Consider the following 12,017-nt stretch of genomic DNA (forward strand, 5'->3'; position numbering starts at 1 on the left):
ATGTGTGGTTGCTTCTCCTGCACCCTCCGCTGGGGAAGTGGCCCATAACCCAGGCATGTGCCCTGACGGGGAATCAAACCAGAGACCCTTCAGTTCATAGGCCAGCGTTCAATCCACTGAGCCATACCAGCCAGGGCCAGACTTTAAAATAATATATATATTTGATCCAGGTGAAGTGTCTCTGCAGCACTGTGCTTCGTAATAGCGCTTTTCTCCAGCAGCAGCAGCCGGGGAGAGCTCCCTGGCCCTCGGGCTGTCATCGGCGCCCCCTGCTGACGACTTGCAGAATTGGCCCTTGGCCAGGTTGTGTTCCCACGTGAGGACCGTGCATGGTCACCTTCTCCAGGTTGAATGCCCACGTGGGGGTTGGTGCTGAGACCTCCTGAGCCTGGCTAACTAACCCTTGGCGGAGCACAGCAGGTCACAGGCCCCATCGGCCAGGCCTACCCCGAACTCGGGCTTCAGTTCTCCAGGTCTAACCTCAAGTCCCCTCTGTGTGGCCGGGTGGGCCTAGAGGGCAGCCCTCCACCACAGCTCACCACAAGGTCCTCCTTCCCTGCTCCGAGACAACCCTGCGCCACCTGCACACCCCGGGCCTGCCCCTGGCCGCAGGGCCTGCTGCCGGCATGGCCTGCCCTCCACCCACGAGGCTCCTTGCCCCTCGTGAAAACGGCACCCACTTCTCCCGCTGTCTTCCTGCACCCCACAACATGCTTCCTCCCACAGGGCTCTGGGGAAGTTCTAGACGACTCTCCCTCCCCTTGCAGCAGGCCCTGAGCACTGGTTGTTGGGCTACACCACCCTCCCTCCCGTCTCCTCCTTCTCATGGCCTTTGGAACCCCCTTCCTCGCCACAGTCCTGGGGGCTCGCGGGGGCCCTCTTCCACACCACAGCCTCCCGCCCGGCGCCCAACTGCCCGTCTCCGGTGAGCTGTTCTGCAACCCTGGCCACGCTGACACTCGACACTTTGAAGGTTACAGGCTGATTTTTTTTTAGAAGTTCTTTCCACTTGAGTTCATCTCTCCGTTTGTTTCCTCACCGCCAGGTCTGAGTCACGTGTCCTTGGCGAGCACGCCACCGGAGCGACGAATATTCTCCCTGCATCTTATCAGATGGCACACGGTTTCCGCCTGCCCTGCAGCTGACTGGCCACTCTGATCACTAGATTAAGACGGCATTTGAAAACAACGGCCAGTTCCAGAGCTGGGCATGAAACATCTCGCTGTATCGAAACATCTTGTTCTGACAGAGTGAAAACGTGTTTGGAGAATGACCAGTGCACAGGGAAAGCACACGGAAGCCACTGTGAATGGGCTCCCGCGGGCCCAGGCAAACTCTGCTTCTCCACTATCGGGCCATTCTTTTCGCCTTTGTAACTAACAAGTATTTTGCAGTGAGGTACTTTGAAACTGTGCAAATATTCTGTTCCTCAAGCATTTAACTTATTCATGTATTTATATTTATATGAACTCACAGTCTCCCTACTATTCAATGGGTTGTAATTGTTACTATCATTATTCTGATCATCAAATTGCCCCTGATCTGCCAGTGGGCACCCATTTAGACTGGACTCTGGGTCCCTGTGACAGGTCCCCAATGCTTTTGGAACCCCTTGCTTTATGCCATAGAAATGTCACCGGAAAGGAGACCTGGCCCTGGGTGGGTCTGCCTAGGGCCAGTTGGTAGTATGTGGGTTGTTGACTTCCTGTCGGAAAGATGTCACCACAGGAGTCCAGGTGCCTGAGGGTGCATTTACTAAAGCTGGAACAGGAAGACCAGGAAGGGCATAGCACAGAAGCAGCAACGGGGGCGGGGTGCTTAGAAATGAGCCTTGGGGGACTGCTCTAGCTCCCTGGGAAGTCAGAAAAAAGGGGGGCTTTGGGGGCAGGTTCAGGGGGGTCTGCCCAGGACAACCTGCTGCTGTCCACTGCTGCCCCAGTTAAAAGGCTCATGGGGTCCCCCAGAGTTTAGGAGGTGCATGTGTGAGGAGCAGGGAGAGAGAGGAGGAAGGAAAAGCAGAGGAATGCTCCAGGGCCGGGGAGAGGGACCACCCGGTGGGTCCTTCATCGTAAAAGCTTTAAGGGTGGGGGTCTTTGGGGAGGCGCTCAGTAGCACATTCCTCAGCCTCCCAGGTGTGTCCTCTTGGGGCATGGTTTCGCAGTCGGCTGGCGCCAGGGCAGGGGTCATTACTCACTGCAGCTAGTCCCAAGGTTAGCGAGGAGTCATTTGCCCAGTTCGTGACTCATGCCTAGATGTTATCTGCAGGGAAGAAAGCCCACAGAGAAGCAAGACGAAATATATTGGACAACTGAAGGACTGTAGGGTCAAACCCTTCGGTTTTTCTGGCAGTGCCCCGGCTTTGACCTTCGCTATGAAACCATTTCTTAATTTTACCCGTTATTTTCGCCATCTGAAGAGGCTCAAAACTTTCAAAGTCATCAAGCATGTCTTCAATTAGTCTCTCCGCAGTCTGCTGTAGGTAGCAAGAAAAAACTAGGGACAGAAAGGAGCGCTTCCTGGTCCTGCCCACGTTCCTCCTCTTGCTCAGGACGGAGGAGTCAACACAAAAGATGGCCGAATCTGTAAGAATTTTTATGAGTTTATTTGAGCCAAACTGACGACAATTGCAGGGAAGCAAAACCTCAACGGCTTGAGAAAATGTGCCAGAAAAGGCAGTTTTGCACCTTATTTTTCTACCTTACAATCAAAAGAGGACACAGAAGGGGGGGGTCACGGGAAACCCCCACTGGTGGTAGATTAGGGAGGCGGGAGGAAGCAAAGCGGGGAAAACTACGGGACTGGGGGGAAGGGTGAAATGATAGGCACGTGCTTCCTTTACACAGGCAGGTAGGCGCAGGACAGTTAGCAGCCAGCAATGAACCTGATTAACAGTGACAGTGAGGGGGTCCGTGGCGGTGGGTGTGGCATGCGCCCCCGGGATTTGGAATAAAGTGAAGTCACCTGACCTTCCAAAGGTGTGTCATCCCAGATGCAAAACGACAGTAGACAGGCTCAAGATTGACTCTGTCATAGAATTTTCCAGCCCAAGGCAACGACTGCCCGCCACGACCAGCTTTTGGTTATTTAGTATTAATTTCAGACCATCCTGTGTGGTTACTAAGGTCTCAGAGTGTGTAAGGCTGTCACACATACCTCCCCTGAGCGTGTTAGGTTTCGTGTGTGGCCCCTTGTCATCCACGGGGGTGCACGGCTGTATGAGATACAAACAGTAACCAACCAACGCGTTCCGTTAGGATGTACGCACTCCTTGTACTCGCACTCCGCCTTCTTTTTTAAACAGGGATCTGACAGCAGGGTAGGCGCACAGAGACCTCAGCGCGCACGCGCGTAGTGGACGTGCGGAGGCCGAAAGCTTGGGCGTAGGGGTGCGTGCGCGAGCACAAAGGCCGGAAGCAGGGGAGTGCTGCTGTGCGCGCGCGCACGCAGAGGCCGGAAGCGATCTGGGAGCCCGGAAGTCGCGGGGCTATGGAGGGTCGCTCCATGGACGGCGGGCCCTCTCAGGAGGGATCGGGGGCGGAGGAGGCCGAGCCCCAGGGCGCCAGCTGGAGCGGGGACAGCGGTAACGTGTCCCAGAGCCAGAGCAGCGCCTCGGGGCCGTGGGAGGAGGAGAGCCCGGAGTTGGGCGCTCCAAGCCGCGATCTGCCGCTGCTGCGCCGCGCTGCCGCGGGCTACGCCGCCTGCCTACTGCCCGCCGCCGGAGCGCGGCCGGAGGTGGAGGCCCTGGACGCGAGTTTGGAGGAGCTGCTCACCAGGGTGGACGAGTTCGTGGGCATGCTGGACATGCTGCGCGGCGACTCCTCCCACGTGGTCAGCGAGGGCGTGCCTCGCATTTACGCTAAGGCCACCGAGATGCGGCGGGTATACGGCAAGATCGACAGACTCGAGGCCTTCGTCGGCATGGTCGGCGCCAGCGTGGCCAGAATGGAAGAGCAGGTCGCCAGGGCGGAGGCCGAGCTGGGGTCTTTTCCCAGTACATTCCGGAAACTCCTGCACACGATTCCCGTGCCCTCCATCTTCAACAAGGCGCCCCCCAGCGGACCCCGGCAGACCCGCTACGAGCCCCCCATCCTGTTTCGGACCGAGGACCACTTTCCCTGTTGCAGCGAAAGACCTCCGATCTGAGTCGGCCGGACCACATTGCGAGAGGACGCTGCCTTCTCAGATTATCTCGAGTGTTAATTAAATCGATTGAAAATCCTGTTAATAGATATATGTCGGAATGCGGAATTTTAAAGTTTATTGTTTGCACACAGTTTCTCAGTCTTCCTTATTTCACGTTGAATGTATGCTTTTTAAATGTCTTCCAGTTCTCACCTGAAAGCTGCTTGGTGGGAGCGATAGGGCAAGCAGAGTGAATGAACTTATCAATGCGTTGTGGCAAAACTGTTATTTTTATGGATTTTACGGCTCAACAAACAGTATTACCTTTAAAAGATTTATATATTTATATGCTCTCTGGAAAACTGCTGAGCCATTGAAGCTTTGTTATAATTCGATCCTAATAGTGATTCAGTTTTTCTACAGCTTATTCTTGTGGTAGGTTGTAAATTACTTAACATCCTATTAAACTTGCCACGTGGATTGTAAACCTAAGGAAATTACACACTTTCTGAGATTTATTGAATTATTCCAGCTAATTCTGAAGTTGTAATTGAAAATATGACCTCACAATCTTAACTTGTTCATAGCAAACATGTCTATATATGGTTGCCAACGTTTGGTTTATAATTGAAATATAAACCATCTAATAAAAGTTTTTAAATTTTATTGGGAGAGATTTTCTTCTGTGAAAAGGACTTTAGATCTTTCATTTTCTGTTGGTTTGAAAGCAGGCATGTTGCTCTTAGGATTTTAGGAGCAGGGTAAAGAAAAGGGCTTGGGAGCCCCTCTTTCCCGAGGCTAGTGTAAAAAACCGACCATGGCTGCTCATTCCCAGCATGCTGTGTTTCTTCCCCTCGCAGTGAACAGTCAAATCATGTGTTTGGATGACTGGTCTTAGCATTATGTTCTTTCACCCTGACGACATAGAACCTTATAGATTCATAGTAAATACAACAGACCTTGATCTTAACCCTAATCTGTTTTATGAGGCAGTCCTAGACAGGGCACCTCCAGTGAGTGGGCAGCCTAGGTTGCTTCTGTGCTACCTATCAGAACTTGGAGGACGGTAGAGGAGGTTTCTCCCTTCGCTGTGCACACTGGGAAGTCTGACAGCGTGACCCCAGCTGGAGCTTCCCTGGACCTTCTGTGTCTGTGCCCTTTCGCAGTTACACTCTCTGTCCAGGTGGTTCTCTGATTTCAAATTGGAGAACTGAGTTCAGAAGCTGAAAGAACAATTAAGTTGCATTTACTATTGGGCAACTACAGGGTGCGGCTGTAATTAATTAGTATATCCCTCAACATAGTCACTGAATATGAAAGTAACTTCCTTCCGTAACATCTGTGTTGCCAAAATGGTTTTTAAACTTGTGGTTGATGTTAAACAGCAGGTAGTAATTAGGACAAATTATGGAAAAGTAATTTAAAAGCTGAGATTTAATATCTGCAAAATAGACACCCTAAATTCCAGAAAGTGTAAGTTAACAAGTGTTCTGTAAAGTAAAACTTTAATTAGGAATACATAATGCTTAGATATATTACAGGTTGAGGAAATCAAAGGTCGGGTTGAGGAAATTTTAGTAACCAGTAGAAAAATGAACTAACAAGAAAAGTGAACTCTCAGGGGAAATGGGGACAGACTCAGGTGGAGAGAGCTGGGGACAGGGAGGGGCGGGGGCAGAGGGACTGAGCAAAAGGAAAAAGGGCTCCTGGACTGGGCAACGGTGTGGGGGTCTCTGGCGGGGGCGGGGAGTGTAAAAGGGCTGAATGGTAATGGAAAACAAACAATAAAGATTTTTTTTAAAAAAGGAATGAAATTCAACTCAACAGCTTTCAAGCTAGCCATATATAATTTTCTGGCAATACTTTTTTTTAAGTTCTGGTTTAGATGGTAACTGACATGATTCTATAAGTGTAGCCGACCTCAGGGCCTTGGGTCAACCGGTGCTGTTTATGTGGTTTCTAAGTGGAGATTAGTGCTGGACTGTGGTTGGAATGGGGATTTGAAGCTGGTCTGCACGGCACAGAACAGATTAGATAAAGGTCATTGGTCTCCAGTGGGGGTCGGGGGAGCCAGGCAGCCCCCAACCCCCGCCATTCTCTCTGGCACTGCCATCTTTAGACCTCCTGGCTCCCTCCTCCCTCACCCCTGACCAACTGCAGAGTTAAGAGGGCGCATCTGGACTTGGAAAACCGGTCCTTCCACCTCTTCCCAAATCAGTTAACCTGGGGTAGCTGGGGTGAGGGTCAGCTATCTTCTTGGGGGACCCTGCAGAGCATCTTACCGGCTGGAGTCTGCTTATCTGCTAGAGTCTGGAGCTCCTTCACTGTACAGAGGATTAAACAGAGGGGGTTGAATAGGGCTTGAGAGGAACAGCCCCCAGTCACACAGGACACAGTTAATGTGTTCTTTGCTCCCACGCCCGAGAGCACAGTAAGCACTTGGAGGTGTCAGGAGTCCACGGGACATCCCCTCAGTCCCGGGGCAGCCCTGGGGGTCCAGGAGTCAGGTTATACACACACGTGGAGTTGGGGGTTCATGAGCTAGAGAGCACCTCAGGCCTCTTTTCCCCACACCAGAACTTGCAGAAATGTGAATGCCGGGGTTGTGTGTGAGGAGGTGGGCCCTGGAGTCAGCCGGGTGTGAACTGGTTGACTAGGAAAGAGGCCAGGGGTCAGCAGAGGGCCAGGCAGTAAGTGGGATTGCAGGTCGGGAGGTCTCCCAGGGACCCTGGGGCCCTGTGCTTATCTCACAGCAGCCACAGAAAATACTCCACGAAGAAGCCTGCGGGCAGTGTGTGGGTACAGCTCAGCTTACAGACACGGGCATTTCTTGAAACACAAGAGACATACTGAGAGGAAAAAACTAGCAGTGGCCAGGAATTGAAAGCTTTAAACCGCCTCGGCTAAACAGCTGTCAGGGGACCGCAGGGGGGTGGGAAGTCGGAGTCTGGGGGTTTTTCTGCGGCTGACAACGGACAGAGAAAGGCGGGTTTGGGGCGGCAGGCGGAGCCCATGTCGGGGTCCCATCTGCCCCATCCCCCCCACTTTATCTTTACCAGAAGCTGTGCCGCATGGACTCTCTCCCGGGAGTAACTTCCAAGGATGTTGGCTCAGAATTATCTGCTGTCAATGGCGAGAACCCGCATCCATTCCTCAGGAGGAGCTTGGCGCCACCCAGGACTCCGCAGAGGCACCTCCTGCTCCGTCCCGTCCTCCTCCGCCACCCCGCCACCCGGCGAGGTGGGGTGGCGTCCCTGTGCCCTCTCCAAGAGACATGCTGCCCAGCAGCCACCTGGGTCTTCGAAGCCCGTGAAGCAGATATAATACCTTTGCCCAAAACCTTCAAAAGCTTCTTATTATGTTAGAATAAAATCTAAGTTTTACTGAGGACACACACGGGGCCACAGAGTAAACTCGACAAGTTCAGGAGAAGGCCGCCTGATGGGTGACCTTACGAACACAAAGACTGCAAATAACCACGTAGACGGTCTGAAACGAAAGCTTTGTAAGTAAAAGCGAGTCGTAGTGCGGAGTCACATCCTAGGCCGGTGTGTTCCCTGGCAAAGGTCAATCTTGACCTTAACTAAGCCGTCCTTACCGGATGGTGGGGTGGGGAGAAGGGAATAGGGATTCTCCGTGGCCTTTTCCTATTGAAGTGCAAGTGCGAGTGGCTGCAGGAACAGTCCTTCCCAGCAGGGGGCGCTGGCGGAGCAGGAAAGGCCTGGAAGCAGCTGGCGCAGCCAGGCTTTCAGGACCTAAAACAACAGCCTTAGTCAGGGCCCTGGGCTCTGCTCACCCCGGAGGCTCACAGTGGGGAGCAGGAGGCTGCTCTTCCTGTGTGGGGAGTGGGGGCACCGGGATCGCCCAGTCTGGCAGGAAGGCAGATGAGCGCCATGTCCCTCTCTGGTTCTGCTGTCCCTGTGACTCCTCTCTCCCCAAGGAGCAAGTTTGCTGATTCATTTGCTGGTTGTTCTGTCTCCCGAGCAGGGCAAGGAGCGTGGCCTCTGTCTGTTCTGTGTGCCCTACATCTGTGTCACCTGGGACAGCATCTGGTACAGAGCAGGCCCTCCAGATACACCTGGTGAGGGAGTGAAAGGGGCCCGAGAACAGGGAGAATGGGGGAGAACGGGGGAGAACGGGGGAGAACGGGGGAGAAGGGGGGCGGAGGCGGTGTCTCAGGGGCTCCTTGGAGGGCAGTCCAGCTCCTCGTTGGGGCAGAGCCAGAAAACCTACCCCAGTTGTTCTCAGAGGGAAAGGCCTACCTCCCCCGCCCCTACCGCCCCCCCATATCTGCCACAACTTCTGGGCTGTGGAGATGCTTCCCGGCACTTCCCTCTGTTCCCAGGGACACCACGAGTTGAGATGACAGCCGCAGGACTGGGCTCCTGCGGGATTAGTGACAGCTGCTGGAGGGACGGGTTCACTGTCAGGTGCCAGCCCGCCTGCTTGGGAGGTTGTAGGCTTTTCAGTTGGAAATGTGAGTGCTCTCTTTTTTTTACTAAGTTTTTGAAAAATTTAGTCATCATTTTAATCTTTTAAGGTTTGTGGTACAGTACACAAATGTGCCACCTTAACCATTTTTCAGCGTCCGGTTCAGTGGCATTTGGCCCATGCCCAGGGTGGCACACCAGCTCCGCCCTCCACCCCTGGCACTCATCTTGTCTTGCAAAACTGACACTCTGTCACCCAAACACCCATTACACAATTCCCCACCCCCAGCCTCCAGCCCCACCATTCCACTGTCTGTCTCCCAGAATCTGACTCCTCTACGGACCTCGTGTGAACGCAGCCACACAGTGTTTGTCCTTGTGTGAGCGCCTTATTTCACTCAGCGGAATGTCTTCAGGGGCTGTCCATGTGGAGCCAGCCACGTCGGAATGTCCTTTCTTTTTATGGCTGAATCATATTCCTCTGTGTGGATGGTTCACACTTCATTTATCCTCCCCCCCCCAGGAGGAGGAGTGNACACTTCATTTATCCTTCCCCCCCCCAGGAGGAGGAGTGATTTCCCTGGGGGGCTGGACGCAAGCTTCCAGTGCCCCTCATTCCATTTCCCAGTCAGTGGGGTTTCTGTGTTACAGCCACCATCCCCAGCAACTCTCTTCTCTCTGCTGGCCTTGGCTGGTGGGCATGGGGTTGGTGGTCCCTGCAGCAGGTACTGTGGTCCCCCCCAGCGTTCATGGAGGTGGGCAGCAAGGTCTGAGTAGACGTGATCTGCCCACAGGGACGAGCCCTGTGCCTGCTCCAGCACACAGGAAATGACGCTGAGAGCACAGGATATGTTTCCATGTTGCCCCTGGGGCAGCAGCTCACCTTTAGGGAGTGCTTGTTACCCGTGGGCACAGGCGAGCCCATGCTGGGGACAGCGGGTACCATGGATGGCTTTCCCAGTGGGTCAGCATAGTCTCACCCCATAGACACCCCACAGCCACTCAGCAAGTGGCAGGTCCGGCCTGCCCCACACTGTCCCCTAGTGACCTCAAAGATCTCTAAGGGCGTCACTGATGGGGGTGGGGGTCACCAGGATGACGGAGTGTGATGACGCAATGTGCAGGGATCACTCGCTGTGCCCTACCCTGCCAAGGTTCCAGAGTTTATCTGGGAGACAGTGTCAGGTTCCCCATGGCAACGCAGGTTCTCAGGCCTTGCCAGGCTCTTGGACATGCCACCTCTGGCCACTAGGGGACAGCACATCGCAGCTGGACCCTTGTCTTCCGGGCTGAGGACCTGGGGCAGGTTATTGCAAACCGCAGTCTCAGGTTTCTCATCTGGAGCCTGTGCCCGGACTGCTGGAGCTCGGAACTCAAGCCTGACAGAAATCTCCCCAGTACTGCTGGGGTACTGCTGGCCCTGCGCTGGGCTCCGGAGATGTGGTGTGCAGTGGACTGTGTATTCCAAAATGCTACAGTCCCATGGGCTCTCCTCACAATGTGACCTGGCTGCTCTCCCACCAAGCAGTGGGCATAACTGTGTCCCTCTCCTTGGAGCTCCCAGCCACCTGCCTCCAGCTTTGGGGATGCTGGCCGCCTGCTGTGAGGAAGCCCACACCAGCCACATGGGGAGGAGCCGAGGCCCCAGTGGACAGACGGACAGCAGACTGCCCAACATGGACAAACCTCCCCACGATTCCGGCTCAGGCCACAGAGGTCATGGGGCAGAGACAAGTCAGAATTCCTGACCCACAGCATCTGTGAGCTTAACAGATGGCTATTGCAGGTGACAAAGTCTTGGGGTGCTTAGCTCCATAGTCAGAGTCAGGGGACGCCCCCTTGACAGGGGACAGCTCAGAAGTGGGACAGATGAGTAAGTCACCAACCTCCACTGGGGTGAGTGCCAGGCAGGGGGAACAGCAAGGGCTGGACCTGATGGACGGGGAGAGGCGCTGGCCCCAGCCTGGCGGGGCGGTGTCCGTCCGCCAGGAGCCTTAGTGGAGGGGCGGGGAGCCTGCAGGTGGAGTCAGCTGGAGGGCTGTTGCCGCTGAGTGGCCCCAGAGCATGGGCATGGAGTTCTGACCCCACCCATGGGCTTGGAGAGATTTATCAGAGTGCCAAGTGCAAAGTCATGAGGCAGGAAGTAAGGGCAAGGAGGGGACAGGTCAAGGAGGGGACAGACTCCAAGGCCTGTCTTGGAGTCTGTCCCCACTACGGTCTGAACAAGGGGCATGGCCAGCAGACTCGACTGGGAGGGTCTTGCTCTGAGGCTGGTGCACAGCGGCAGGCTCCGCCCACAAACGCTGGACTCCCCTCCGCAGGCAGCTGGGTCTGTGGCGAGGCCCGGAGGTCCAGCAGGCCTGGCCCCTCGACCCAGCCTCCCCCCCCTCACTCTGGTGTGCTGCTCTTTTCCCTGTCCACCAGCCTTCCAGGGACTGACCAGCTCCCTCTGGGCGCTGTTCCCCGTGGAGGAAATGCCCGGCATGGAGAGCAGGCACTTTGCTCTGCCTCTGGCAGGGAGAGCTTTGGGGTATTTCCCCTCCAGCTGCACGTGAGTTCACCCTGTGTGTGCTGAGCAAGTCAAGTTTCTGAATGTGCCCTGGAACAACCAGGCTACCCACCTCGATGCAGTCACATACCTGTGGTGCACACGCAGGCACACACAGCACGGTGGTGAGGTACATAGGCACCGGGCTCAGGAAGACCTGGGCCCCCCGCTGCCCCATTGCTTACCAGCCATGGACCCAGCCCAAGTGTGGCGTTCTCTAGCCCTCAGTTTCCCCACCTGCAGGATGGGGTTGCTAAGGGCGCCCGCACCTCGGGAGTACTGCAGAGCTCAGGTGACACTGTGGCGCTATTCACCGGCCACCACCTTTCCTCTGGGAATCTCATTGTTTTTCTGTCTTTGGGGAGAGGGGAGGGGGGAAGGAAGGCGTGTGCGTGTCTGCATGTGCGTGCGCATTTGCCGGGGGAAGACGAGGGTGTGTGGTCTGTGCATGCCAATGCTTCTGCCTGTGTTGTGGCTCTGCACCCAGCCCCCACCCCACCCTGAGCCTCAGGAAGGTCGCAGATGGTTGGCCCGGTGTGGCCTCACCTTCATAAAGACCTGTTTCTTCCTGGCCACACTCATGGCCTGGCCACCAGCTGCTCTGTGAGCTCCTCTGAGTGCCCAGCCGGCCCGCCCTGGACACACTCAGGCCTTCTGTTTGCCCCCGCTCCTGTGGGCCACTCACAATGCGGCCCTGTTCTCCTCACCACCCAGCCGCCAGCTCCGCAGGAGGAGCCCGTGCCAGCCTCGGGGACACGGGGAGGCTGCTTTCACTGGTTTCCAGGAAGCCGACACGCCGTGTGTGGCCCAGGATGGGCACCCCTTCATTGGCAGCCCTTTCAGATTAGGGAGTGATTTGTTAAGGGCTGAACACCTCCCTGGAGAGCAGGCTTCCCCGAGCCTCCGGCATGCCAGCC

The 12,017-nt window shown here is 55.3% G+C and overlaps 1 protein-coding gene across 1 annotated transcript; it reads left to right on the forward strand.

The window, feature by feature from the left end:
* The first annotated feature begins 3,458 nt into the window (after positions 1-3,458).
* Positions 3,459-4,788, forward strand: BLOC1S4 (biogenesis of lysosomal organelles complex 1 subunit 4). Its single transcript, XM_037046169.1, has one exon. It carries the CDS (start codon positions 3,487-3,489, stop codon positions 4,141-4,143), a length of 657 nt encoding a protein of 218 aa, XP_036902064.1. The 5' UTR covers positions 3,459-3,486; the 3' UTR covers positions 4,144-4,788.
* The last annotated feature ends 7,229 nt before the right edge of the window (positions 4,789-12,017 follow it).

Source organism: Sturnira hondurensis, unplaced genomic scaffold (genome assembly GCF_014824575.4).
Source record: "Sturnira hondurensis isolate 20B ecotype Veracruz unplaced genomic scaffold, ASM1482457v3 Scaffold0000780, whole genome shotgun sequence".
In the NCBI taxonomy this organism is placed as follows: domain Eukaryota; kingdom Metazoa; phylum Chordata; class Mammalia; order Chiroptera; family Phyllostomidae; genus Sturnira; species Sturnira hondurensis.